Source organism: Chiroxiphia lanceolata, chromosome 6 (genome assembly GCF_009829145.1).
Source record: "Chiroxiphia lanceolata isolate bChiLan1 chromosome 6, bChiLan1.pri, whole genome shotgun sequence".
Lineage (NCBI taxonomy): Eukaryota > Metazoa > Chordata > Aves > Passeriformes > Pipridae > Chiroxiphia > Chiroxiphia lanceolata.
The window spans coordinates 18826014-18851438 of NC_045642.1; the positions used below are offsets into that span (position 1 = coordinate 18826014).

At 49.4% G+C, this 25425-nt stretch overlaps 1 protein-coding gene across 4 annotated transcripts in view; it reads right to left on the bottom strand.

Annotated features, from left to right (window-relative positions):
- LOC116788504 (ras association domain-containing protein 7-like) overlaps positions 1 to 25425 on the bottom strand; it is a 38168-nt gene that overhangs the window by 6731 nt on the left and 6012 nt on the right. For 2 of the 4 annotated variants that reach the window (XM_032691393.1, XM_032691396.1), the window contains exons 1-3: positions 2933 to 3046; positions 1094 to 1247; positions 5 to 903 (exon numbers count right to left, since the gene is read on the bottom strand). In XM_032691393.1, the coding sequence (XP_032547284.1) occupies positions 5 to 903; positions 1094 to 1196 (1002 nt within the window). In that variant the 5' untranslated portion in view covers positions 1197 to 1247; positions 2933 to 3046. Of the gene's footprint in view, positions 1 to 4; positions 904 to 1093; positions 1248 to 2932; positions 3047 to 14217; positions 14303 to 25425 lie in introns of those variants that run through there. The other 2 variants (XM_032691395.1, XM_032691394.1) reach the window with 2 other exon arrangements.

The following is a 25425-nucleotide window of genomic DNA, read 5'->3' on the forward strand; positions in this document are numbered from 1 at the left end:
GAAGGTTCTTTTCAGCTTCCTCCAGGGCTTTCTCCACACTGGCCAGGTTGCTCTCCAGCTGGGTGCCTTGCTTGACCTTGGCCTCCAGGTCCCTTTTCATTTTGGTGGCCATGTCCTCCAGCTCTATGGGGCTGGGCAGAGAGATCTCCTTCCCCCTCTTGGCTCTCTCAGCCATCTCCCACTGGATCTCCTCCTGCAGGGCTTCAGTCCGCGCACTCAGCTCAAAGATCCTCTGGGTGTACTCCTCCAGGCTGGCCCGCAGGCTTCTAACCCGCTCCTGCCGCTCTCGCTCACACTCCTTTTCCAGCCGGAGCTCGCTCTGCCAAAATTCCTCCTCGCCCAGCTCTGTCTCATTCCTTCGTACCAGTTGCTCCAGATAGAGGATCTCATTCTCCTGGCCGGCAAGCCGGCTGCGCTCCCAGAGCCGTAGGTCCATTTCCAGGGTGTCCCCATGGGCCTCCAAGGAATGCAGCTGCTCCTGTTGCTGCAGCACCCTCCTAAACAGCTCCTCTTTGGAGGGTTGGACAATCCCACCACCCTCCAAGTCGATCCCTTCCCGTGTTTGGTGCCTCCATCGGCTCACAGTGAACGGGTCACTGGAGCCTGTAGGACCCAAGTTGAAGGTCATGGATTTTTTTGGCTCCCGAGAACGGGGTGCATCCATGCTGGTGAGCCTGGGCTTGATGGGCAAACTGGCCCGGATGAACGTCCTCTCGGGAGCTTGCGGAGCGCCCTCTGAGGAGGGCCGCTCGGTCATGCTGGGGCCTGTCCGCCGCAGGATGAACTGCACATCGTTGGCATACTGTCCACACTTGGCCAGGGACTCCAGGGGGCACTCCAGCGGCAGCAGCTGCCGCTCCTTCTCTCGCAGCTTCTGCACCAGCACATAGCGGCCTGTCTGACCTGCCGGGGGGTGAGCATATCATTTAGGGAAAGCAGTGGCCAGCACTTGTGTGCTGAGGCTGCTGCCCCACAGGCAGCAGTTGGTGGCATCCCCACAGCTGCAGAGCAGGACCCCCACCCACCCAAGGTCTCCCCTTCCCAGGAAGCTCCTGCAAATGGGGCATCCCCCCAGCAGATGGAGATGGCTCACCGATGGCCCGTGCCAGGGCAATGACCACTTCTTGGCAGGTAGTTTGCTCTGAGACACCGCACACAACCCTCTGGATCCCATCCACCCAGACCTTCAGCTCCATCCCCACGACTGCTGGGCCTCAGGTGCACTGGGTCATTGCAGGACAGGCTGCCTGTGGGGAAAAAAGAAACCAGGTTTCCATCCCAAGCCACTAACAAGGAATACAAGACACTCAAAAAGCAGTGTCATTAAATCATCATCCCGTGGGTGAATCCTAGACCAAGACTTGCTGCTGCCCTGCACAGATTGCATTTTTGTTGATGTTATTAAACACTGATATTCATCTGCAAAGAAAAATAATTTTTTTCCCTCATGTCTGTGATGGGAAGAGATGGGGTTTGTGCAACTGCATCTTGTCCAGAGGATGCCCAGGTAATTTCTGCTGTGAGCACAGATTTTTAATGGGTTTGCTAGACTTTCACTGCAATTTCTCTGACAATCTGACAGCATGGCACAGGAGGATTTTCCAAAAAACATTGGAAAAGGCAGAGAAACCACTGGCTGCCTGCTTTTGCAATGGGATTTTGAGGGAAGATGCAGACAATGCATATTTTAATCTATTTATAGCCATCTCAATTTATCAGAGAGGGATTAAGAAATTAAAATAATACCTCTTTCTGCATAAAAACATGACCAAAAGTCGGGGTTGGGAGAGAGATCCAGGCATAAACACCCATGATGAAGCCCAGGCTCTGACCAACACTGGGGTCTGACTCAACTCTAACCCACCAGCTACTTCTAGTTTAAAACAACACCTGTTAGCCTGGGCTCTCCCAACTCCTGCCTCTTCCAGCAGCTCAACAACTGCAACGGTCATAACTAAGAAAAAATTAAGCACAAGCTGTAAAGAATTCAAATATTTGAGCTTATGCTGTTTTCAAACACTGTGCAAAGATATATCTATTTTCCTTGTTATAATACTGTTTTTAGTAGTGTCAGTCTTGTGTGAAGGCCCTGCATGGAGGAACATAGACAGGAAACTCCCAGGCCCTCTGTCCTGAGGGTCACAAACTGCTTTCACAACCTCACCCATGTGGTTGCAGCCCCTCCATCCTGTGCTCCAGCTGTCCCAAGTTTGCAGCCAGGCTGTGAGAAAGCTTGAACTCAGGTTAAACATTCCTTCATTATTTTTGTTGCCTACTTGAGTAATCAAAGGCTTGAAGGGTCCTATCTCCAGTGATGAGGAATTTTAGTCACGGTGTGAGAAAGGTGAGGAGGAAATAGGGAAGACATGTCTTGGTGAGGCTGTTCGGTGCAGGTGCCGGGTCCTGTTGGTGCCACCTCCCTGCCCACCTCCGAAACATGGGCACAGAGCAGCGCAAATACCTCAGCGCTGAGCTCATGTTTGCCTTGGCTGAGCGACCGGGGAAAACCGGTGGGGATGAAGGGCACACTGGGTTCGACTGGCCTCCCTGAGAGCCCCAAACCACCAAAATTTACAAGATTTGACCCAATTTAATTTTAAAGCTGGGTTTTGGCACTGCTCCCCCTATCCTGCGTATTCACAGCTGCAACTGTCCCCTGGCATGGAGCAAAGTCCAGGTGCCACTGCGGCACCACCCAGCTCACCCTGAAACCACTGTTGTACACTAACAGACACACCCCAGCCTCCCCCTCAGCAGTACCCTAATGCCAAAATCAGAGCAGCAACACATCCCGGAGAGGTTTATCCCCCTGCCAGGGACCCAGCTAGTATAAAATCCCGCCTCCTGTGCCATGACCCGGTAAGGAGGCCAGGAGCGTAAAAATAAATAAGAAAAATAACCCAGCTTGTTGAGTCACGCCACAGAGTCTCACCTTGCCCGAGAAATCCAGTGGCTGCCGAACACTGCGGGCTGTGGAAGCAGGATGGCTGCCGGCACACGGGTCCCAGGCACCCGTCTGGGTTCAAACCCCGCACCAACCTCTGGCCCCGCCTTGGCTGGCGCTCCCGGGCAATCATTTACCAGCAGCCAGCACGTGGCACACCACTGCCAAAAAGCTGGGAGCGGTGGCAGCCAGCTTTTCTCCTCATGTGAGAGAAACCCCCACAAAAAAGCAGCCAGGGCATCGTCCTCGCTGCATCTCTCCCTCTCACATTCCCCAGCACCCCAAAACCCAGCCGATTTTATTGTTTCCTTAGATCTTTGCAAGCACAGGGGGTCCCTGTTAACTAACTGATCACTCACTGTAACAGCTGGGGTTTTTGGGAGTCATTGTGCCCAGCTCTCTGCCAGATACAGGATGTTATCTGTCCCCTTGAAGAGGGTGCTAAATAGAGCTGGGGGCTGCTCCCTCCTGCCTTCCAAGGGAGGATCAGCTCCCACCCAAAACCAGCCTGGCTGCCCTCTTCCTCCAAAGCTCTGGGCTCACAGAGGAGCCGACAAGATGAAGGTTCATCATCATCTGAGGTAAACCTCCAGTGCTCCTTGCACCCTCCAGTTCCTGCTTGGAAGGGACATCACAACCTTAACACAGCATCTCATTCCCAATATCCTACTATGCCAGTATCACCCTAGTTCAGAAAAACCCACCAGGCAATAAACCTAAAAGCCTTCACCTCACCCCCAACATCACCTCTGCTGTAGTCCACCCAGCTCTTTACCATCAGTCAAAAAAACCCAACAGCTGGGGGACAGTCTCATTGCTCCACTTGCAAATATGACCCTCTTCTTCTTGAGCTTTGCTGCCAACCACCTGCATTAACAGTGGATCCCTTTGTTACACCACCAGGTAGCAGAAAAATGGGCTTTTCCTTGAGCAAGAACTGCTTTTCTTGGGGAAGAGAAGCTTCTGGACAGGAGGCAGATTTCCAGCTGCCTGTTTGTATTTGCCCTAGGAGGTCACCTTGATTACAAGCCAGAAGTGCAGGCAGCTGCCAGGCCCTGCTACTGCCCCAAAACAGCACCAGGGAAGCAAGCAGGTGGCTGCAGGTGCCGGGCCACATGACAGCCACTCATTTTATTCTTTTCCCTACCATTCCACCACTGTGGAATTGTAAACAATTTTTATCAGAAGCAGATTAAAAAAATGACTAATTTTCTGCTCCCGTCCCCATACGATATGTCCTAAAATTGAGAGTAGGGATGATTCATACCATGACTGCAACAGATTTCCTGAGAGTCAGAATTTCAAATGCTGACACTAAAAAAAAAAATAAAAATTTAAAATTAAAAATCTTAGATCTTGCAGCTTTATTTTGTTTACTGGCATTGCTGTCTCCAGCCTCTCTGAAACTGTCAGACTAAAGGAAGAGGAGATGAAGCAGCATTTCTGCATGTGCAGGAGGATGAACCTTCTGCTCCTGCAAACTGCCACCCTGATTGGCTGCTGGGACTTGTCAGGGCTTGGTGATCTCCCTGGACCTGAAATAATACACGTGCACTCACCCTCCCACCACTGATTTGCAGGGACCCCTGCCATGTCCCCCACAGGGTCCCTCAGAAGCTGAGACAGCACCTTCCAGCCAAGGACTGCAAGCACTTTGCAAGAGCCTTTCTACCACATTTTGCCACACAGAGGAATAAAAAAAATATGGTTCAGAAAAAAACCACCCATATTGCACTCAACAGCAAGGCTATCCTGCAACCCAAATCCCAAAGTGTCCCAAAGACCTCTACCAGAGCTCCTAATAAGGACCATCTGGGACCAGCATAAAGGTTTTGAGATGAGCATCCCGCCAGCACTAGGGTTTCACACATTTCTGTGGGTTCGCTCACCTCCCCAACTATGTCCACCCCCCGGCAGGAGAGCAGGGCCACAGGGAGAGCTTCCTAGAAAGTGTAATTAAAACTGAAAAGAATTGAGAAGACCAGCCTTTCGGGTCAGGGTTTGGGCTGGGGGTAGACTCATAGAGACTCATAGTTAATAAAGATGTATTTGTACTTGTTACAGGCCGTGATGAGCCTATGAAGCACCAAGGTGTCCACGGGGAACAGCAGCTCTGCATTCCTTTGGATACACTCCAGGAAAATGCTGGGGTACTGTCAGTCATTTTATTCCTACTTTGAACTTGACCTTCTTGCTCCTCTCCCACCCAATGCCAGGGGGATGCTCATCCCAGGCACAGAAATAAAAAATAAACCAATACATAAAACATCAAGCAGGGAGGGGAGGGGTGGCCCCATGCCACCACCTTTCATGCTGGCAGGCTCACTGTGACTCACTGCCCTGGATCAAGTGCTGTGGTGACACATCCAGCAGCTATTTAGTACTTCCTGAAGTCTCTCACTGCCCAAAGCACCGGGCCCAGCTCCTGGACACCAAAGGGAAGAGACAGTACTTGTCTGCCTGCTGAGACCGCTGGTGGGGGAGAAGCCTCCCTTCTACTCAGATGTGGAGAGGTGACCCAACACAGAGAAGATCCATAAAGAACCAAAGCCTCCTGACAACGCTCATCCTGCAGCAGGTTGGAGGGGATGGGCTGTGGTCCAGGTTTCCCTCCAGACCATCAACAGTGTCCTCTTGCCTCGAGTCCCTCTTTCGGAGTGGCACCACCTGCCCTCAGCTGGGCTGTTGCAGGGATCAAGCAGCTCTGCTGGGCTTTCCATGCCATATCCCTCCCAGGCCAGAAGGTGATGCCACAGTCAACGCTGACATTGCTGGCATGTCCAGCACTGAGCAGAGGTCAGCCATGGCAAGGGTTGACAGTGTGGCGCTCCCAGGGCTGGCAGCTCCCATGCTGGGCAGAGATGACCATCGACATCTCTGAACGAGCTGTCTGTGCAGCAGGCTCTGGGGATCACTGATGGTCACTTGCACTGCATCCAGGAGCAACAGACAAAGCCCCTGCATACAGTGACTTGGGTACATGCCCTTTCCATTGTGCCAGCTTGTCCTGAGGATGGTGGCCCCAGAATCCTGAAGGAACACATTCCCTGGCCTGGTGCAAAGCTGTCAAGAGGGCCACCTACCAAAGAGGTCATCATCTTGTCCTTCAGCATTGGGGCCATCAGATTGTGGGCAGGACATCTGCACAGGGCTCCAAACCAGAGCAGCAAATGGTTACTTCAACCCAGCACAAAGCACTGACAGTGGTTAAATGCGGTCAAGAGATGACAAACGAGTCCTACCAGAGTGGTCACAGCCCAGAGAGGCAGCTTTTTATGCTTCCCTGTCACAGGGAAGGTGTGCAAGCGTTACTCACCCCTCAGGCCTATGGAAGCCACCAGCTCTTACGCAAGGCAACCACAAGCACCCAGGAGCAAGGAAGCAGCAGGCATGGAGCTCTAATTTACACCCGAGCATCTTATTTAGGGGTGGCCATAATAGCCCCCACATCCTTGGTTCACCCACCATCCCCCATCCAGCTCCCCAGTCTGACATGATGTGCCTGACAGTAAGCAAATTACTGAAAAATCAGCAAATTACTGAAATCAGTAATTTAACCTGAAGGTGCAGTTTTACCAGAGATGTGCAGATGGACCCCAGCCTAAACACACCCCCGAGCACCGTTGCACTTCGACAGCAAGCAGTGTCTTCTGTGGGCATCCTACAATGCGTAATGCACATTCGGCATCTGCAGAAGTTTCATCCGTGTTTCAAGGGCTTTTTGCACACAAAAGATGTCAAAGAAAAACTATATCCTGTGGCACCTGCATGCTCAAGAGCTGAAGCATGACTTTAGTCTGAAGTCACAGACCACCACCAAAGTCCCCTGGCAGCCCAAGGAGGACGAGCCCCATACATGAGGATCTTGCAGGAGCTGCCCAAAGAGACAGATTTCTGGAGAGCCATAAGCACTATGCCAGCAACTACCCATTAAGAGAAAAATAGAGGCTTGGTGATTTTCTGCTCCACTTCCTCCCCAAAATTACAGACTCACACTAACACACCTGTGGAGGCTAGTAATGTTGAGCAGGGCAGGAAGAGTCAGGGACAAATCCTGCCCAGGGCTGTGACACAGGATGGGGACAGTCCTCGGGGTGATGGCCTCCGGCAGGGATTTAGGGGAGGGAGGCTCATACTATGGCTGATGTCAGACACTCAGTCCATCCCAGCTCCACCTGTGGGAATTTCTCTCATCATTTCTTTAACCCAAGCTTTTGGATCTGCTACAGCATCAGACCCACATGAAGGCTTCAGAGATAACACTGGGAAGAAGCCGGGAAACCTTCCCCCCCCCCCTCTCTTAAACAAGCTAAGATTTATTGGCATGGCAGGCCAGCATTGAGAGCCAATTCAAGGATCACAGGCAGTAATGACATTTCAGGGATGACTACCAGTCAGTCCATCCCAGAGATGAACCACCAACCAAAAGCTCATTATATATTAAAAGCATCAACACCCCCCCCTCCATCTACTGCACACACTCACATTACAATGTTTCAGCCTTGGAAGCGGAAGGATCATCTTTCACACCTTCACGCATCACATTTCTCCCTTGCAGCACTAATGGTTACTGTCCATGGGGGAAGAAGAGCTGGCAGGGCTGGCTAGTAAAGTCTGCCATAAACATGAAGGTTTTCAAGGGAACCATTAGCAGCACCTGCTATTCCTGTAACCATTACCATCCCCCTCAGACCCGCATGTGAAGAGTGACTTCATGAAAGCAGCTGAAAGTAAATCCATAGTTTCTTCTCAAGGGGGAGAAGCAAAATTAGCAACGTGTAGATTAGAGGGGAAGAGGAAGGGCTTTTGTACTGCCATGCTCTTTTTTCCTTTCTATTGAGCTCACCCTAATGCCATGCCCAGGATGGGCTGGGGAAGTATTTAGGTTTCCAGCTCCCAGCAGAGGCAGGGCTAGGTATCGGTATTTCTGGGCCCTAGGCTGATCTAGAACTGATCTAGGCTGATCTAGATTAGGTTCATCATCTTTAGGGGATGACTCTCAATCCAGCTCTGAAGGGTATTTGCCAGACCATCTGCACAGAAATACAACGCTGGCACGCATATGCCAGCAGGTCCTGTGTCTCTGCTGCATTCATCTTCCACAGCAGTCATCAGTGAAGGCATGAAGTAATTTGTGAACATTTCCCTGTCATTACACACAGCCCATTCCCCAGATTGGACAAATATTGCAAATCAAGAGATGCAAGAGCCTGCTCAAGCCTTGGAAATACTCCAAAGTACCCTTTTTCTCCTCCCCAGCCAAAGAGGAGAGAGAAAGATAATTTCCATTCCCCCTACTTGAGGGGGAGACCCATATAAGGAAAACCCAACCAATGAGCTATTTGTCCCAATGCCTCTGGAAGAGCCAGAAACAAGCCTCAAAGCACAGCTTCCTGGAGATGCTCACCCAGTCCAGCCCAGAGGACAACATGCACCTTGGCCAGCAACAAGGCAAGTGGAGACAGGCACTCTCCCTGTCGCCTCTCAAATTAATCAAGAATTTAATTTCCACAGGATTACAGGAAAATTTAGGCTCTGCAGCTCTCCTCCAAGTAAGACCAGAGACACAAAAAAGCAAAATGACCTACAAATACTCTCCTGCCAACCTACCTTCCAGCCTCCTTCAGGAGAGCTGGTGTCAGCCACCAGCAACTGTCTTTCCACTCCAATTCTCATCCTACAGGAGAAGGTGATTGACAAATTAGCAAATGCACAACCAGGGATAAACCTCCCAGATTTTATTTGCCATTTCCAAAATAACTTGCAGTTTCCTAGCCTGCTTCATAAAGCAGCCACACATCAAGGACACACTGCTGGGTCTCCAGAGGAGAGGATGCACTGATGAATATGCAGGTGCATGCTGTCAGGGATATTTATTTATAACTTTATAGGATTGAAAATGTCTTTAATGACCATTTGCAGAGAGCTGAAAAGGCTCCTTTCTCTCACACACACAGACACAAAGACAAATAAACAAGAGAACCAGAATTAATCCAGGCTGAGACCTTTGATAAGACACTTGGGTATTTTAGAAGTCTCTGCTTTCACACTACTTGGTTAATTAGGTGGAGGTGCTATCAATCCCACCTAAACCTACCCAGAGATACTAAGCTCTTAAAGCACTAAAATCATGCCATATCTCTGGAGAGCCAACTCAGTCTGGGACATCAATCCAGGGGTAAAAATCACTGTCCTTCAACAAGTGATAGAAATCATGGCCACATGGCCTCTGCTGGGAGGCAGAGGACCTTTGGCTGAAGGGGTTTTGATGCCAGCAAAGGGCTTCACCTCCCTCTCCACATGTAGGTCTGAACACTGGCAGTCAAAGTATGCCAGCACTCAGTGATACTTGAAGGACTAGGGTAGGACAGGAACTGGTGCCAGGGACTGCGCCAGTTCTCCTGCCTGTGCAGAAAGGGGGACTCAATAAAAATATATTGTTTTTTCCGAAGCATTTAGGAGCTTAATCCTCACACAACTAATGCTCACCTGGGGTCACTTTGTGGAAATATGTCCTTTTGAACTTCCTACTCCAACTTCTTCATACTCCTGGCAGGTCATTAAAAAGCCAAGTGAATTCAAAGAGGACAGGAGCAAATCCAACGTCGCAGTCTAGGCAATCCTTGAACCGCATAAAAGTGCTCCAAAAAAATACTTGAGTAGTAGTTTTGAGGGACAACTAGTCCTCAGCATGCAGCATCTCAAAAATTCAAAGCAATGTTTCTAGTACATCCACTCCTGGGTCCCAAGGATGTTTCCCTTTCAGAGTGGGAAGAACAAATGTCCTTTTGCTACATATGATGCTGAGTTTGTAAGATTTTTAAAAGACTAGAAAGAGCAATAGAAAAGGTCTTAAAAAGAATTAAAGAAACAAATCCCAATTAAATCCCCCAAACAACTACAGGAATCCCTTCTGAGGTACAAATGCCTATGCAAATACAGCTTTTTTCCCCCATTGATGGTGGGTAGAAGGGAATACCTTGGACCAGGTATGATGTGTTACAACCTTGTGCCCAGGCTGGGTTAGCCCTGGGAAAGCGTCACGGATCCAATCCTTCGGGATAGGACCCCAAGGACGTGACAAGCAGCCCTGAGAAAGCCCCATTCCAGAGGAATCAGGGTAGGGAGAAGAGGAAGGAGAAATGACCTCAGAGCAAGTCTGGGAAACACAGACTTTCTACATGATCAAACCATTATGCAAGGACCTGGGCATACTGGTCAAGAGGCCAGGGGGAACGCAAGCTGCCTTCTGACAATTGAGCTGTCCCTCAGAGAAGCAGGGATGTGTGTGTTCATGTTGCAGGAACCAGCCAGCACCAATCACAACATGCAAAGAGGTAAAAGCCTGGTCTACCCAGCATTCCTACCACAAGTATGTTTGGCTCCTTGCAGAAAGAAGTGCTGACACCTCCAAACGTTGCCAGAACTCGGAAAAGAAAATATAAACTGGCAAGTGAAAACAGCAACCACAAAGCCTCCAAAAAAACCAAATCAACCCACCTTTATTCTTATCTTTAGATGCCTACGGTGTTCATCCAACCTGCTGCACACCACCAGCTGCCTCAGGCAAGCATCCAGAGGCAGAGACCAGCTCCCTGCCACACACTCACGCTTCCTGGGGAAAGCAATGTTCCCAGCAGGAATCATTAAACCAGCAAGAACCCTTCAAGTGTTCTCCCTGCAATCACACAGTCAGACAGCTTCACAACACCATCTGGGTGCCAATGGCTTCCCTGGGCTGGTAGGAAAAGCAGGGAGCAAAGGGGAAGCTGCCACTTGCTGGGCTTCTCTGACAACACAGTTACTCTCCTACAGGATGCTCTGTGTGCCTCCAAAGTCCCCATTGTGCTCAGGAGCATAGTGCTAGGTCTTAACATCATGGAGAACATCCATGGGGGACTCTGGATCCCAAAACTCTGTTGAGAGCACTGTAATATCCCATCATCAGTCCTTCCAGTTACACAGGAGGCACCTGGGAAGGGTTGAGCACGCAGCTCCTAAGACAAATAGCGTCAGCAGGTTCTGCGCTACAGAAGGGTTAGGAAATAGCAGAGAAAGCCTTCCAAAATTCAGACAGTCCTCAACTGCCCAGAAGTTTCCAGCTTAGGGTTGATCCATCCATGTGTTTGGGTAAGAAGTGTTCCAGGTTATTTTTTCAGCCCTTTTTTTTTTTTTTGAAGCAACAAGTTATTCTAGATGACTAGCCTGAGGCAGCTGGAAGCACCCCAGCCCTCAAGAAAGTGCTGACTCCAATCCACAAAAAGCCAGATAATCAGCTGCTTTTAGAAGCTCATGAACTTGGCATCTGAAAAATGGAAGGGCATAAAAATGGTAGCAATCATTTGCAACAATAGGATTTTGTTAAAATCCTTCAGTGGAGACATGCTTATGCCTTAATTTGACTACACAGGTTTACAAGGGCACAGACAAGTTGGGACAGATGGAAGAACATCCTTTAAAAAGATGCTTTCAAAAACAATGCATACACACAGAGCTAACACTTAGTGTCCCCTCACATTTATTTAATCTTGGGCACAGAGCAACCCACTGTCAAGTAGCACCTGGACTTCTTCCTAGCTCACCACAGCACATGACCTCACAAGACTCCAGAAAATACTCTGCTCTGAAGTCTTGGCACACACATCATGGCCTCCCAGCCAGGGAGGATTAACCTCTTGTCTGGGTTTGGTCCCAAAAAATCACCCCTACAACACATGGAGAAGCAACAGAACATGGGCTTGGGTCCATTCCAAGCCACCACTGGAGGTTTTTCATATAGCAGAAGACACAAGGCAGGACAGAGAGATGCTGAAAAACATAGATGAGATGAACCAGTGCAGTTCAGATGGTAGCAGAGGCACTCAAGCAGTATTTCCCTGCAGCACATGGTGATGGCGAAGGCAAGCACAATTCAAATCTCCACTATGGAGGTGGACAACGCACACGTTGTCAGAGCACACCAGCTCCCACCAACCCTATTTAACATCCAAAATTCTTCAGCACAGAAGCTCCTCTATTTGTTTGGGGCAGTAAATCCCTGTATCTTCAGCAATTACACCACCCTACCTTTTTTGGTCAAGCCATATTTCCAAGAGCAGGGAAGCCAGGATGATTCAGGCTGGCTGCTGCTGCACCACTCTGGCCAGCCGCCACCCAAAGGTTTGGTCAAGCCTGGCAAGCTCCCCAGCACTGTCACTGGGGCCTGCGGGTATCCAAAGCTACAGAGTAGCTGAGCATAGCCATAACTCACTTTTTTTAAGCATAAGGGGAAAAAAAATATTTAGAATAAATTAAACTTAGTTTTTGTTTTATTATCTCAGGGTGAGACAGTTGCTCAGGTTCCCCTCTTCAAGCCCTGGGTAGAACTAATTCCTGTGTCTCTCTTGCACTCATTTGCAAAGAGTTTTGTATTTTAGAGCAGCTGCCACCCCCTTGCTAGGAAATTTCAGAGTGCAGGACCCCCAGACCTGCAGTGCTCAATGCTGGTAGGTGCTGGGCACCCACAGCGCTGCAAGCTGTGCTCCCTGGCATCCTAGCTTTCCATGAAATGGTGGAAGAAAGGCTTTGGGAAGATGTAAGCACTTGTGTGAGCTTTTTGATTTCTATGCCATTTCCTTCAAGAGGGTGTGGGGAAGCCAGCGGAGCTATGTGGAGAGGGAGGCCAGGCACCATGCTCAGGCTCTCCCAGCAGATAACTGGGATACAGGAGGATTCCTGGCATTCCAGCAGCACCAGCAGAAGGTAAGAATGTCCATCCTTCCCCATAACCCCTTCCTGAGCAGACATCACCAGCAGTGACCGATAAGGCAGGCAAGCAGCATTTGGAAACACTCCCACTCCTACCCACTGCACATATAGCATATGCACATGCATTTGTTCTCTTCTCCCTAGGAAGAACTGCAATTCCTGCCACATGAGGAGTGTAACCCCACACAGCTGCCTCTCGAGGTGAGCTGACAGGTGTGTGTAGCATCACTGTCCCATCCCGGCGGGATCCAGCGCCCTGCCATTTGACGGCAGAGCTCTGGCATTCGTGCTCCCACACGTTCCCGGGGCCGGTGCCTGCCTGGCAAGTCTTGGCAGAGCACCGGGCCAGGGCCCGCCAGCGTGCCGTTAACACCAGCATCCCTGAGAGCTGGCCCTCACTCACTGCGAGGAGCAGACAAAGCTTCTGTCCTGCTTCCCGGAGCACTTCTCACTCATTTCCACCTGTTTCTCCCTAATTTCTCCTGAAATCAGCCACCCTGAGGGGAGTGCCAGGGGTTGTGCTGGAGGCAGCCCCTCTGAGGGAGGGGTGCACGGCTCTGACCTCTTCTTCTGTGCAAATACCACACTCTTAACACACATTTGGGTTTCTAACCCGCAGTTACAAAGTGCTGTTGCAGGGCAGGGAAAAAACAGGGAGAGGAGTTTGGTATCCCGTCCCCCCTCCCTCCTCCTCCCCGCAGCAGGCCACAAGTGGAGTTACGAAACAACCTGCCAACCTGCCGGCAGAGTTCACAGAAGGCATCAGAAGTATGCAGCTGAAGTCTGGCTCTTATCGAGGAATTTAACCCTTCTCCTCGGGGAGACGGAGACGTCTCTGGACGGAGGAAGGACGGACAGCTTTGTCCCAGGGATGCAGACGGCGAGGGGAGGAGGCTCCTGGTATAGACTGCTGAGACCCCACGCTGCCTCGGCTGCTCCTCCGCTGGGGGCTCTGGCCAGCGTTTTCCGCGCTAAGTGGGGCCACGATGGTGGATCTCCGAGCGCGGCCTGGGTGGCCCATGCCGGTGGCCAGAGCTGCTGGGGATGCCCGTGCCAGCGCCCGGCTCCCCGAGCAGGTGGGAGGCAAAACCACCCGGCGCTCGACCGACCGGGACACGACCGGTGCGGCACCAGGCAGGTGGCGCTGGGGCTCGGGGGCTCTCCAGCGCCGAAAGCCGCTCCCAGTCAGCCCAGCCCCGGCTCTCGTTACGGGATCCGGGGTTCCTGCGGCGCCCTGCCCCAAGCCAGCCCCTCGCCGCCCCCGCTCCAGTTTGCAGCCCCGGGGGGTTGTCCCCCGCTCCCGTGGGCCCGGCCAGGCGGCAAGGCGCCGGCTGCCCCGGAGACAGCTCTCCCCGCGGAGACCCGTGTCCAGCGGCCCCGCCGCAGCCGCAGCCCCCTCCCCGGGGCCGCTCCCGGAGGTGCCGGCCCGGCTGCGGCAGGGCAGGGCCGCGCCCCGGTGCTGCAAAGCAGCGGCGGCCACTGGCCGGGAGGCCCGGCCCGGCCCCACCGCGCCGGTGCGCACTCACCTGCCGCCGGCCCGGCCACGGCTCAGCAGCTACAGCTCCGGTTCCTCTCCTGGGCGGCGGCAGCGGCCGCCCCGCTCCGGTCCCGCCGCTCCGCTCCGCAGCGCGGAGCCGCGGAAACCTGCGGCCCGCCCCTGCCGCGCCCCGCCTCGACAGCCCCGCCCCGCCAGGTGAGCCCCGCCCCCGCCAGGTGAGCCCCGCCCCGCCCCCTGCGTCCCAAACTCACACCGCGGCCTCGGCTGTTTTAAAAAAAAACAAATCTGAAATTCTCCTTAAAAAAAAAAAACAAAAAAAGTCTTAAATTCTTCTTAAAAAAGCACTGAATCAACAACCTTAAATTCTTAAAAAAGTCATAAATCCTCTCTAAAAACAAAACAAAACAAATTAAAATTCTCCTTTTAAAATAAAGTCTTAAGTTCTCCTGCTTTTTTTTTTTAAAGAGCTCATAAATTCTGTTTTTGTCCCCCTAAAGTCTTAAATCCTCTATTAAAAAACCCCTCTTAAAAAAAGCTTTTAAAAATATTAAATTCTCTTTTTATTTAAAAAAGTTATTAAATTATCTTTTCTTAAAAAGTCTGAAAACATTATCATGGTTTTTAAAAGAAGTCTTAAAATCTTCTTTCTTAAACCAAGGAAAATCTCACTGTACTTCTCTATCCCTGACTCCTGGCCCCCCTCCCATGGGGCCATATGGGCGGGCTCATTCCTGGCTGGAAGCGCTCAGCCTGTTTGACAGTAGAGCCCAGAGCTCCACCTGTCCTGGCAGGTCCCCAAGCAGAACAGAGGAAACAATCCCTTTTCAGAGAGGAAGAGCTTGGCCTGGCCCAGGAGGTGGGTGCAGCCCTTGTGCCCTATGCCCTTCAGCCGGCCAGGGGCTTAGAACACCCTAAAACCACAGCAAGACGATGGGAGGGAGACAGGTTCAGCCGGTTTTGAAAGAAGAAGGTGCCTGCTGCTGTGCTGGAGGCTTTGGAAACTTCTCAGCTCCTTCCTCTATCTGCTTTTCTAGCTCCCAAAAAACCCACCTGAAAGCTTCCCCTGCCTGGCACAGCAATGCTCTTCCTCCACAGCCCACTAAGCAATGGGGAGGCTGTGATGGCATCAGCCTCAGCATCCCATCCTGGTGGTCTCTACTGGCGAAGGTGTGCCAGCAATACCCGTGCTGGTGCAACCCTGGTGCCAAGCATCACCCACAGTGAAGCACACACAGAGTTATGTTTATATTTCTTTATCCAGAATCTTTTGTGAAATGTCCTACCACTCAAGAGGAAGGATGACCCAGCCATCAGACCACGGATCCTGAGATGACCACTCCAAAACAGATCTCGGGGTTGCTGCTCCGTCACAAAATGTGTGTTAATTTTAACTGATAGTCAGAAAATCCCCATCTCGTGTGGACCTTATGACATCTGTATCTAAGGTTTTGGATATCCTTAACTACTCTCTTCTCCACATCCAAGCTGCTGGGATTAGGAGGTGATGCAACACACAGGTACGTAGCTGTCACTCGGCAGCTTTAATTGGGTTTTTAAATGAAGTTTTCTGTTGTTCTGACATATTCCTCATAATTATAATCTCCTAAAATCAGATAATATATCTGGCACTCCATAACACAGGCCATGCCCTGGAGACCGTACAGTGCAGGAAGAACAAAGATCCATAAAAGAAAACAACAAAAGCTGTTCTCAGGAGATACATATCTTATTTATTAGCTTGGATACTCTTCTGAGATCCTAATTAGACACATACTGAGGAGAGGTTCATTTGCCACTAGTGAGGATGGTGTCTTTCCTTTAATAAAAAGATTTTGTGTTTTAAATCTTTGTCTTTTGCAGGTTGTAAGAATATTGGAAATTCCTTTTCACTTGTAAAGGTAAAGCTAATACTGTGAAAAATAATCTTCTACCTCTGCACCCATGCCTTCATGATCCCTTGATCCCCCACCCTACTGAGAGTTTTCCACACCTTCCATTGACCGAGATGAATGAAAGCGTCCAGGGTATAGTTTCACAATGGTGAGCTCCTCCAGCCTGGCTCACGGACCCACCTTCTCCATCCATTGCACTGTCTCAGTGCATCCACTGTCTGGATTTATTCCTAAAGGTCCTGTGACGTTGAGGCCATCTTCAGGGGCTGACCAAGGAATTTCTAGGTTTGGTCTCACTGGTTCCTTGCTGGGTTTTCCAAAGGTTTGTCTTAGAGTTTTGAAGAGTCACATGGTTCTTGTACACTGAATAGCCAGGCTGCTTCTGGGAGGAGAGCAATGCTGTCTCAGCATCTTGAGCAGCTGAATCATAACCAAGCAGGTCCTTTGGTCTCTCCAGCAGCAGATGAGATAGCAACCCTATCTGAGTTTCCCCAAAGAAAATGATACTGTCTTGCTGCTCTCCTTAGGAGCACAAAAAGTGTCCTTGTTCTGATGCTTCCTAAGATACAGAATACGTTTGCACAAAAAACCCCTCATGAGTACAAATGCAGTGTGTGCGAGGAAAAGGTCACCTTTCAGTGACCAGCTATAGCCTCTCTTAGCAGAGCTTATCTCCCTTGAGACAGCCATCCAAGCCAGCTCAAACATAGCAGTGTTAACCTGTGCTACAGTGCATAGTCAGCACGGGCAATAAGGGGAAAAGGGGTATTTGAGGCACTGGGATCTGCAGAGCTGTTGGGTTTCGGCTTTAGGCACAAAACCAAAACCCTCTGAGCTGTTGTTGGGAGGGGAGAGTAGAGGAAAGCTTCTTTTTTAGGCCCATCTCTAAAAGGAAAGAGTGAGAAGCCAGATTTTCAGAGGCGTCTCCACAGGAGCTGGATGCAGTCAGCATCATGACTGTCAAACCTTCCTGCCAGCCTGAGGGTCGTCTGTTATTTTGCCATCTCCCAGCAGGCACCAGAGGCAAGAGCTGCAGTCCCCCTCCTTCTGGGGCACAAGGACTACATGGCCCCCATGGTGCTTTCCTCTCCTTCTCCCCTTCCCATGGACTCCTTAAGGCCTTGGGAATGTGGCTCAGGATCCTGTGAGCCTCAGGAGATTTTTCAGTCACTATCCTTTCCTGACACAGCCACAACATTTCATGTGCCTCAGGGAAATTACTCAGTGCATCCCTTGCCTGCCTGAGCATACAGAAGGGCATGTTTATCCCAGATGAGTTTCCCTCTCAAATAAAGACAACTGCCCCCAAAATGCCAGCCTTTCCAGCAAAGTCCTGGCACCAGGAGAGAAAAGTGGCCGGTACCATATGGCATATTGACTTTCAGCAGACACCCTCTACCTCAAGAGCCGTAATTCAAAGCTAGAAGAGAGGACCTATATATATATACATATAAATAATATGTATAAATAATACATATAATTACATCTATATGAAAATAGATAAAAATATTTATATGTACACAGGAATACTGCCTCCTGTTGCTCAACATATATTTTTAGCAGTGTTAGGAAGTGCCCATTGACTCTTTCAGTACTCTTAGGACTTTGGGAAATTTGGAGGGTATGAAGTTTTTCCAGGTTTCTTTAGAAGATCAACCTGCAGTTGATTTTCTGGCAAGGGTTTTATTATGCAACCATGCACTGTTTCGGTAAGAAACAGAAGATGCTGCCTCAAATTTAACAAAAACGCTTCTCTGGAAGAATTTTTTCCTCTGTTTCTAGGACAACAAGAGACATGAGAAAGAAAAGATGCTGCAGCATCACAGGAATGCCGAATCGGGGCTCAGCATCGCAGAGCCACTGCAGCTGACTGCCAGTGTACTACAGACTGTACCCCATCATTTCCACCTGCAGCCCTGCTTGGGTTAGAGCTTGCAGGAAAGAGAGACTTTGGTTGGTAGACTAGCTGTTCTCCTTCAAAGGCAGGCCTCTTGGCCTCCAAAACTCAATATCTTTCTTGTCCTCCTGCTTTATTCAAAGGAGTATTCATTCTGCTTCTGCAGCAGGCCTGGAAAATTTGCTGAGCACTTGTCTCCTGTGACTGCAATACGAATGGGGATGCTCAACAGCAGCCTGTAGGATTGTGGTCTGAGGCAGTAAACTTTTTGGCTACATTGGTCTTATGTATTTGAATTCCCCTGTGTAGGCAAACATCCCCTTTCCAAAAGCACTGACTGCCACTGCAAGGTCTGCTTGTGTCTCTCTGCTTTCCACACCTGGGGTGGTGGGAGCTGTGACGGGAGATGACCTGCGAACGGTCTCATGAAAAGTGGTGTCCAGCACATTCACAGCACAAGACGAATATGAGCCAAGCGGAAAGGCATTGTAAAAACATAGTAGATAGAGTCAGAGCCAGAAATCTCAGGTCCCTACATCCTCCAGAAACCTGCACTGCCTTGTCTTTGCTAGAATGGCTCTTGCAAAAGGTCCAAACCAGCAAAATCCAGCCCCAAAGCGGAAGTGAATAACTCAAAATGTGAGGCAGAGCTCTCGCCCCTTTTGCAATAAAAAGTAGAAAAAAAAGGGATTAAATTAGGTTGGAGCTCCTGCATTCCCATCCAGCATCCTTAGGGGAGAGTATGGCGGGGTCATTACAACTTCATTGCCATTCCCCACTTCAACAGTGAGTTGAGCTGTGTGACACCAGGAACAGGGGAGGAAGAAGCAGCTGAAACAAAGGTGGATAGGAGTGAGAGAGAAAAAATGGACAGGAGAAACAGAAAGGGGAAAGGGCAACACTGGCAGGAGGAGAAAGGATGCCCAGGGCACATCCCACAAGATTTTATTTCCCATCCAGCTGCTGGACAGAATTCTGAAGACCTGCCTTTAGCCTAGGAAATAGCCTCATTAATTATGGCTGTTGAGTATGGGAATGCAACAGCTCTTCACCATTCTGCTGCTCAGGGAGCCTGTGACCCGAGCCGTTCAGGTTTCCCAAGCATTTAGCAGTGTGGTCATGCTAATTTAGTTCAGTTTTTCAACTGAACTTGCAGGGAAAAGTCCTCTTCTTCCCAGAGGCATTGAAAGTTTTGACCTCCTGACCCTCCCTTTTACTAGGAGGTTCAAAAGCAGCGTTGCAGCTGTTAAAGTTTTTCTTCATGCCTCAGTGATTCTCTGATGGGGGACCAAGCCGGTGTTTATCTAGGCTTGACCTCTCTTCTTTGAGCCCGGAGATGTCTCTTTCATTCAGTGCTACAGGCAGGGCAGTGCTGGAAACCTCCCTGCCTTGCCATTCACTCCCTCCCTGTTTGCAAATGCACCAGTACCCGTTACTAATCCATCCCCCACCAGGAGCTGAGATTCCCGGCACTGATCCCATTTGTCCATCATGCTGCAGATTCATTTACATTTAATCCACCGTGACTTGTCTATGAAACACAACCCTCCTGCTCTGATGCTGGCATCCATTTGGCTTCCAAAAGTCAACAGTTGGTGTCTGAAAAAAAAAATAACCCCCTGCCTAGCAGGCCACTACTGGCCTCACATGGACCTCCAGTGTCTTGTCCTCCTCTCCACTGCCAAGGCTCATTATTTGGAGAGGACATCCTCCACTTAATTTACTTCTTTGTCACACACCGTATCTTTGCCAGGCTTCCTCTTTCTTAAGGACCAAGATCCACCAATGCAAATGAGAACAGATTTAAGGTCAAGCATCTTGTTTCAGGATGTCGCTCGCACGTCACATCCCCTAGCTGAGACCTTGTAGAGGGATGGTCTGATTTGTTACTGTTGTATCCTGGATATTTACTCACAGCAGCCTGATTTTCAGGCTGACAGGGCAGTGCCTTCTGCTTTGGACAGGTCCCACCAGCTCATCTCAGTGCTGAAGCATTAGGTTAGGATGCAAAGTGAGGTGTGAGAAGGCGGGAGAGGAAACCTCTCTGAACTGCTAGTCTGTAGAGCTGTGGGATTAACCACATGCACACCAACAGATTAGGGTCATTAACGTAGTCATTAAAAAAGGGAGAGTCCTACTGTGAATAATGACAGGTGCTTCACACTGGCAGGTGCCTGGTCCCTGTGGTGGAGTCTTGAAGGTGATGAGATAGACATGAGTGTTGTAGACATCTCCAAGGCAGGAGCAGCCCTTACCCTTTTACATCTCTCCTGCCACCTGAAAATAGTGGTAAGCACAGAAACATGCATGGGTGAGGGGCTGAATTACCCTGGATTGTGCTCCCAATGTCCACACTGCAGAGCCATCTGCAGAAAGATACCTGTGGTAGAAGCTGGGGTAAGGGTCTGCACCACAGGCCCCTGCATCCCTGCTCAGTTGTTATCTCTTTAGGTGAGCTCAGCTTCCCTAGCTGCAAAGTTGGGATAATGTTTAGTTTGCTTCTAGGGGTGTGGAGGAACAATTAATTAATGTTTATGAAATGCTTTCAGATCCCTAAACAAGAGGGGTGAGATAATGATGAATTATTGGAATTCAAAGGTAAATTACTGTTATTGCTGCCTAATAAGCAGACATAGCCATTAGCCTCCGACAATCTGATTTCTAACGCTGTTAGCTCCTTTCCCCCTCCTTCTTCTCAGCAAGATTTTGGTTTCATCTTTGCTACTTACACCCAGTTGACTGTAAGAACCCAGTAAGTCGTGTGGGCTGACCCACCTGGCCCATCTTCTGGTGGGAAGGAGAAGCGTGGTGCAGCCAGCCCTGGTGCCAGCATGGATGAGACCTGGAGCAGGGCAGCTTGCACCACTCTCAGGAGCTTCTCACCGGGGAAGGCATCTGGGGGAGGCAGATCACTCTTCCCTGGCAATGGGGAGCATCTCCAGAAGCAGTTTCCCATCCAGCTTCAACCAGCAAGCTTGCTTCTTCAAACCCTGTGGTTTCAGGATGAGTGAGTGCCCAGATGCAATCCCACCTCTCAGATGGGCTGGGGAACGTGCTTTTTTGCATGCTCCTAGTCCAGCCTTTGCTTAGAAAGGCTTAAATCCCAGGAAAGATCTTGCACTAGTGAAGGGTAGGAGTGCACAGGGGCAGTGACACAGTGAACAGGCACAGGGGAGCTCAGAACTGCTCTGAGCTGAGCTGAAAACAGTCTTTAGGCAGTTTGGCCATCTTTGCCTGGAAACCAAAGTGAACCTGACCTGCTTTAAACCAGTGTGAGTAATGTGAATCCCAGCCTGGCATAAGCAGGTTTTTCTGGTTCTTGCTGCAGCTTTTCCCCCTCCTTCCCTGCCTGGGCTCCCAGTTTCATGCTGGAAGGGCACCCGAGCCTGGCACAGTTTCCATCCTTTGGGACACCTTTTCCTGCTCTCTACCCGTGCCATTCCCATTGATCCCTAATTGCTTTTCCAACACCATGCCTCAAAAGCCACCTGCCAGTCTGTGTTCTCAGAATCCCCCACATTACACACAGCCAGTCCCTCATCTCCAGCCTCACACCACCAAAACTGGAGGTTCTCTCCCATGCCTTGCTCTGCTGTGGTTGCTGGTGCCAGGTGCACAGCACAGTCTTGCACCAGCTCTGTGTCTTGGTAGTATCAAGTGGGGACCTCGTGCAGAAACAAGGAGGGTCCCAAGTCTGGATTGCTTTAGATACTGACTTGGACATCCAAGACCACCTCTCGACACAAGCTTGCAAAGGACAGGCAAGTTCTATAGTTTCTAATTGTCCTATATAATTTTTATACTCAAAATCTTTTTTTTAATTTTTTTTTTATTATTTTTCCCTGGCTAACACTAAGGTTACGTATTAAGACCCCAGTTCAGTAAGATAGTTAAATCTGGGCTGGAACCCAATACTAGAGACGTAAACCCCTGCAGGATTTCAGCCTGGGTTTCAGTCCTGTTGAGCCAAAGCTCTTTGGTGAGCAGGGATGAAGGCCTAAAATCACTCCAGTTCCTCTGTGCCTCCCTGGAAATTCCAGTCTGGTGGGAAAGCAGCCAAACAGCTGCCTCTTTTAAAAGTACAACGATGATAACAATTGTTATCCTTAGTTGATTAAGTTCTAAGTGGTTCCTCTATGCACCTGAAACACACAAATAACAATACCTAAACAAAGAGGAGCAGAGATTTTTTTTCCTTTTTGACAAAATTTCAGTCTGTCTTTTAATTTTAAAGATAAATTGTTATTATCTTCAAGGGACTGGCTTCTTGTTAGCTACTGATTTTACATGAAGATATTTGCTCTCCCTGTCCAGAGTACAGAAGTAGATTAGGCCATGTCAACTGGAATTCACTTGGGGAGCCAAATAGAAAACAGATTTTATTATCTGCTCTACTAAGAATAAATAGTACCTGATGCCTACATAGTATCACTGTATTCTTAACCCAAGTTTTTCTAGTAACTACACGAATCATGCAAACAAAGTTGCTTTTCCATTTGTATGTTAGCAGCATGACTGAAACAGAAATATCATCCAACAGATGTACATTCAGCATGTATCTTCCTTTCTATTGGGAAGTCAGTAAATTGGCTTTTGCTTCCATAATGCTGAGCTCTTGGCAATTTCTGAGCACACCCATACTCAGCACACAGCAGGCAGCTCTAATAACAGGCGACCTAAGCAAAAAGGAGGATTTAGACTGCTCACCAACATTTTCCACCTCTTAATAGTCAATATTTGCCTTCAGGCTGTAGGTTAGTTAAAGAAGTCAGGGCAGACCAGCACCAGCAAGGCTCTGCAAGTGGCGTTCATCTCCTGCACCTTGAGTGAACCAGCATAGTCTCAAAACACATACAACAACCCTGGAAAGGACATGGCACAGCCCACGTACTCCCCTCCCAATGGCTCTCTGGCAGGTCCTGTTTTTTTATACCAAGCATCCCCCCTCTTCTCACCAGGCATGGGAAATATGCCTGGCTACCATTCAGAGAGAGTGGAATACAACCGAAAAGCCAGAAACTTTAGACAGGATGAAGCCTGGACTGTAGTGCCCTCAACAAGTGGAAGTTTTAGAAAATACCACCTTTGTGAAACCAGAGAGAGAAGACAATACAGAGTGTGGCATGGGCAATGAAATATGTATGTACCTAGGACCTCATCCAGCCCTCTCCCGACACTGTACCTCTTGCCTTTGCATTCAAGGGGCACTGGATCTCATCCAAAAAAGATGCAGGGGAACAAATGTAGCCCTGGCAACCCCACCAAGGACAGGGAGGAACAAAGAGGACCCCCAGGCTGAACTTGTTTCCATTTTTAATCCTTATCTATACCCATCACCCCCATGCATGGAAAGAGGCTTCTCAGCTGTATAGATTTGCATTGCTATGGGAGTTTGAAGTGATAAAACATTTGGCCTGCCTATTCAAAAGCAATTAGTGATTCAAAGCAGTCTGAGACGTCTTAAAGGGGCCTGGTTTTCAAAGAGACAGGTGCTCTGAGCTGACTTTAGGGGGAAAATTGAGTTTTTTAGAAAAAAAGTTATGGGCTGCTTGAAAATACAGTTCCTTCAAGCCTTAGTAGTGAAAAATAAATATTGTACAAAAAAATCCAGTTTAGGCTGGTAAAATCTATGAAGAGCTGGGAAGAAAAGGCTTGATTTACAGTGCTGGTAGAAGTACTGTTTATCTATCTATTGAACACATATAATTTATATTTTCATGTTACAGGTTTCCCCTCCACCACCATGAGTAATGCAGGCAGAGCCATCTCCCACTAAGGCTGCTACCCCAGCATCCCTGTCCCAACACAACATCAGCACCGAGCCAGACTTTCTCCCCCAGATCTCCTTTCAGGAGAGGACGTATTTTTTGAGCATTGTTGCTCTTGGACTTTTAAATCTACCTAGGCAAAAGAGCAGCTTTCCAGCCTTTAATCTGACTGCAGGGACAAGCGCATCCTTGCCACCACTGTTGCAGGGCAAACCCAGGCAAGAAATGAGACCTGCACCACAGCTCTTACAGTCTCTGGCAGGATGAAAAGCCCTGGAAAGGCAGCCTGGGGATGACTACTCTCAGGGTCTCTGGGAAAAGGCAGGAAAATTCATGCCAAGGGTGAGTTTGCCTGTGCAGAGACACCAGGGCAGGACAAGCTGGTATATAAATGTCCAATGCAGAGGAGCATCCACTCTCCCCCAAAGAAGTTGTTCTGTGGTGCCCTCCCCATGCAGCTCCTTTTCTCCTTCTATCAGCAGGAGACATAAAGAGGCTCCTGCAACAGGCAACTGAGGCTTTTGCTCGATGCTATGGAGGCTCCAGCTTCTCTCTATCCCCATGCTGTCTAGTCACGCTGACAGAGCTACTGAATTGTTGGGTTAGGGGGAAAAAGGGAGAAGGAAGAGATTTCTGACTTCCATCTGGAGGCATTTTCTCCTCCCCACTATACTGTGTACAGCACAAGGACTCCCTGCAAAAGCATCCCAGTCAGCCAAAGTTGTTTCCACTGCACGTGCCACATTGCCCGGGGGCTGCTGCTGGGGCTTTGCCAGGCAGAAATCAGCAGAATAAGACTGAAGGAAAGGGTAGGGCTCAGTTGAAAAAAAAAAAAAAAAAAAAGAGGATTTCTTCCAGAGACCACTTAAAAGCTAATAGGGCGGAGGGCCACAGCTGGCAGGGGATGCATTTTAAACTGTTTCTTAATCTGAGAGCAGATATATACATCACCATCTCTAACATCTGTCTGGCAAGCTGGATGGATGGGGGCAATAATCTCTGAGGCTGTTCCATGCAGACTAACTAGGAGGGAAACTAGGCAGCAGATATATTCACCACCCATCAGGGTTTTCCAAGGCAAAGCAATGGTTGTGAGCAGGTGCTGCTTGGCCCTGGCGAGCAACGGAGGAACACCCCCAGGTGGTGCAGATATCTCCCTTTCCTCACAGAGCTGCAGGAATCAAATGCTCACTGGGGAAAAATGCCCTCCACTACATGCGGCTCTGCAGGGCTTAAAGAGCATCTTAGCTGCTCAGCTCCAGAGCTAGTGTTCTGTAATTCAATATAAGCCTCCAACTGAGATCAGGGCATGCAACGTGCACTTGCACGCATATGGGGACATCTCCTACCCCAGCAGCTTTCACGTTGGAGAAGACTATTAAAAGGAGAGAGAAATAATATTTCTATTTCCCAAACATAAAATGAAATTATGAGATCCAGCTTAAAACCAAAATAAACAGCACGCAGATATCAGTCTGCACTTTTAGGCACTTACATGTCTTCTTTCAACAGATCCCAATTGATTTTTGCCCAAGCTATAAAGCATCAAAGGCAGAGGCGCAAATTGCAGCTGCTTTCCCTGGTCCCAGGCTGCTAAACCTGCACTTCCCTGCCCATGCAGAAATCTGCTGCCATACTTGGCCAAAACAAGGGGCCAGACCTGCAAACCTATTCCAGGT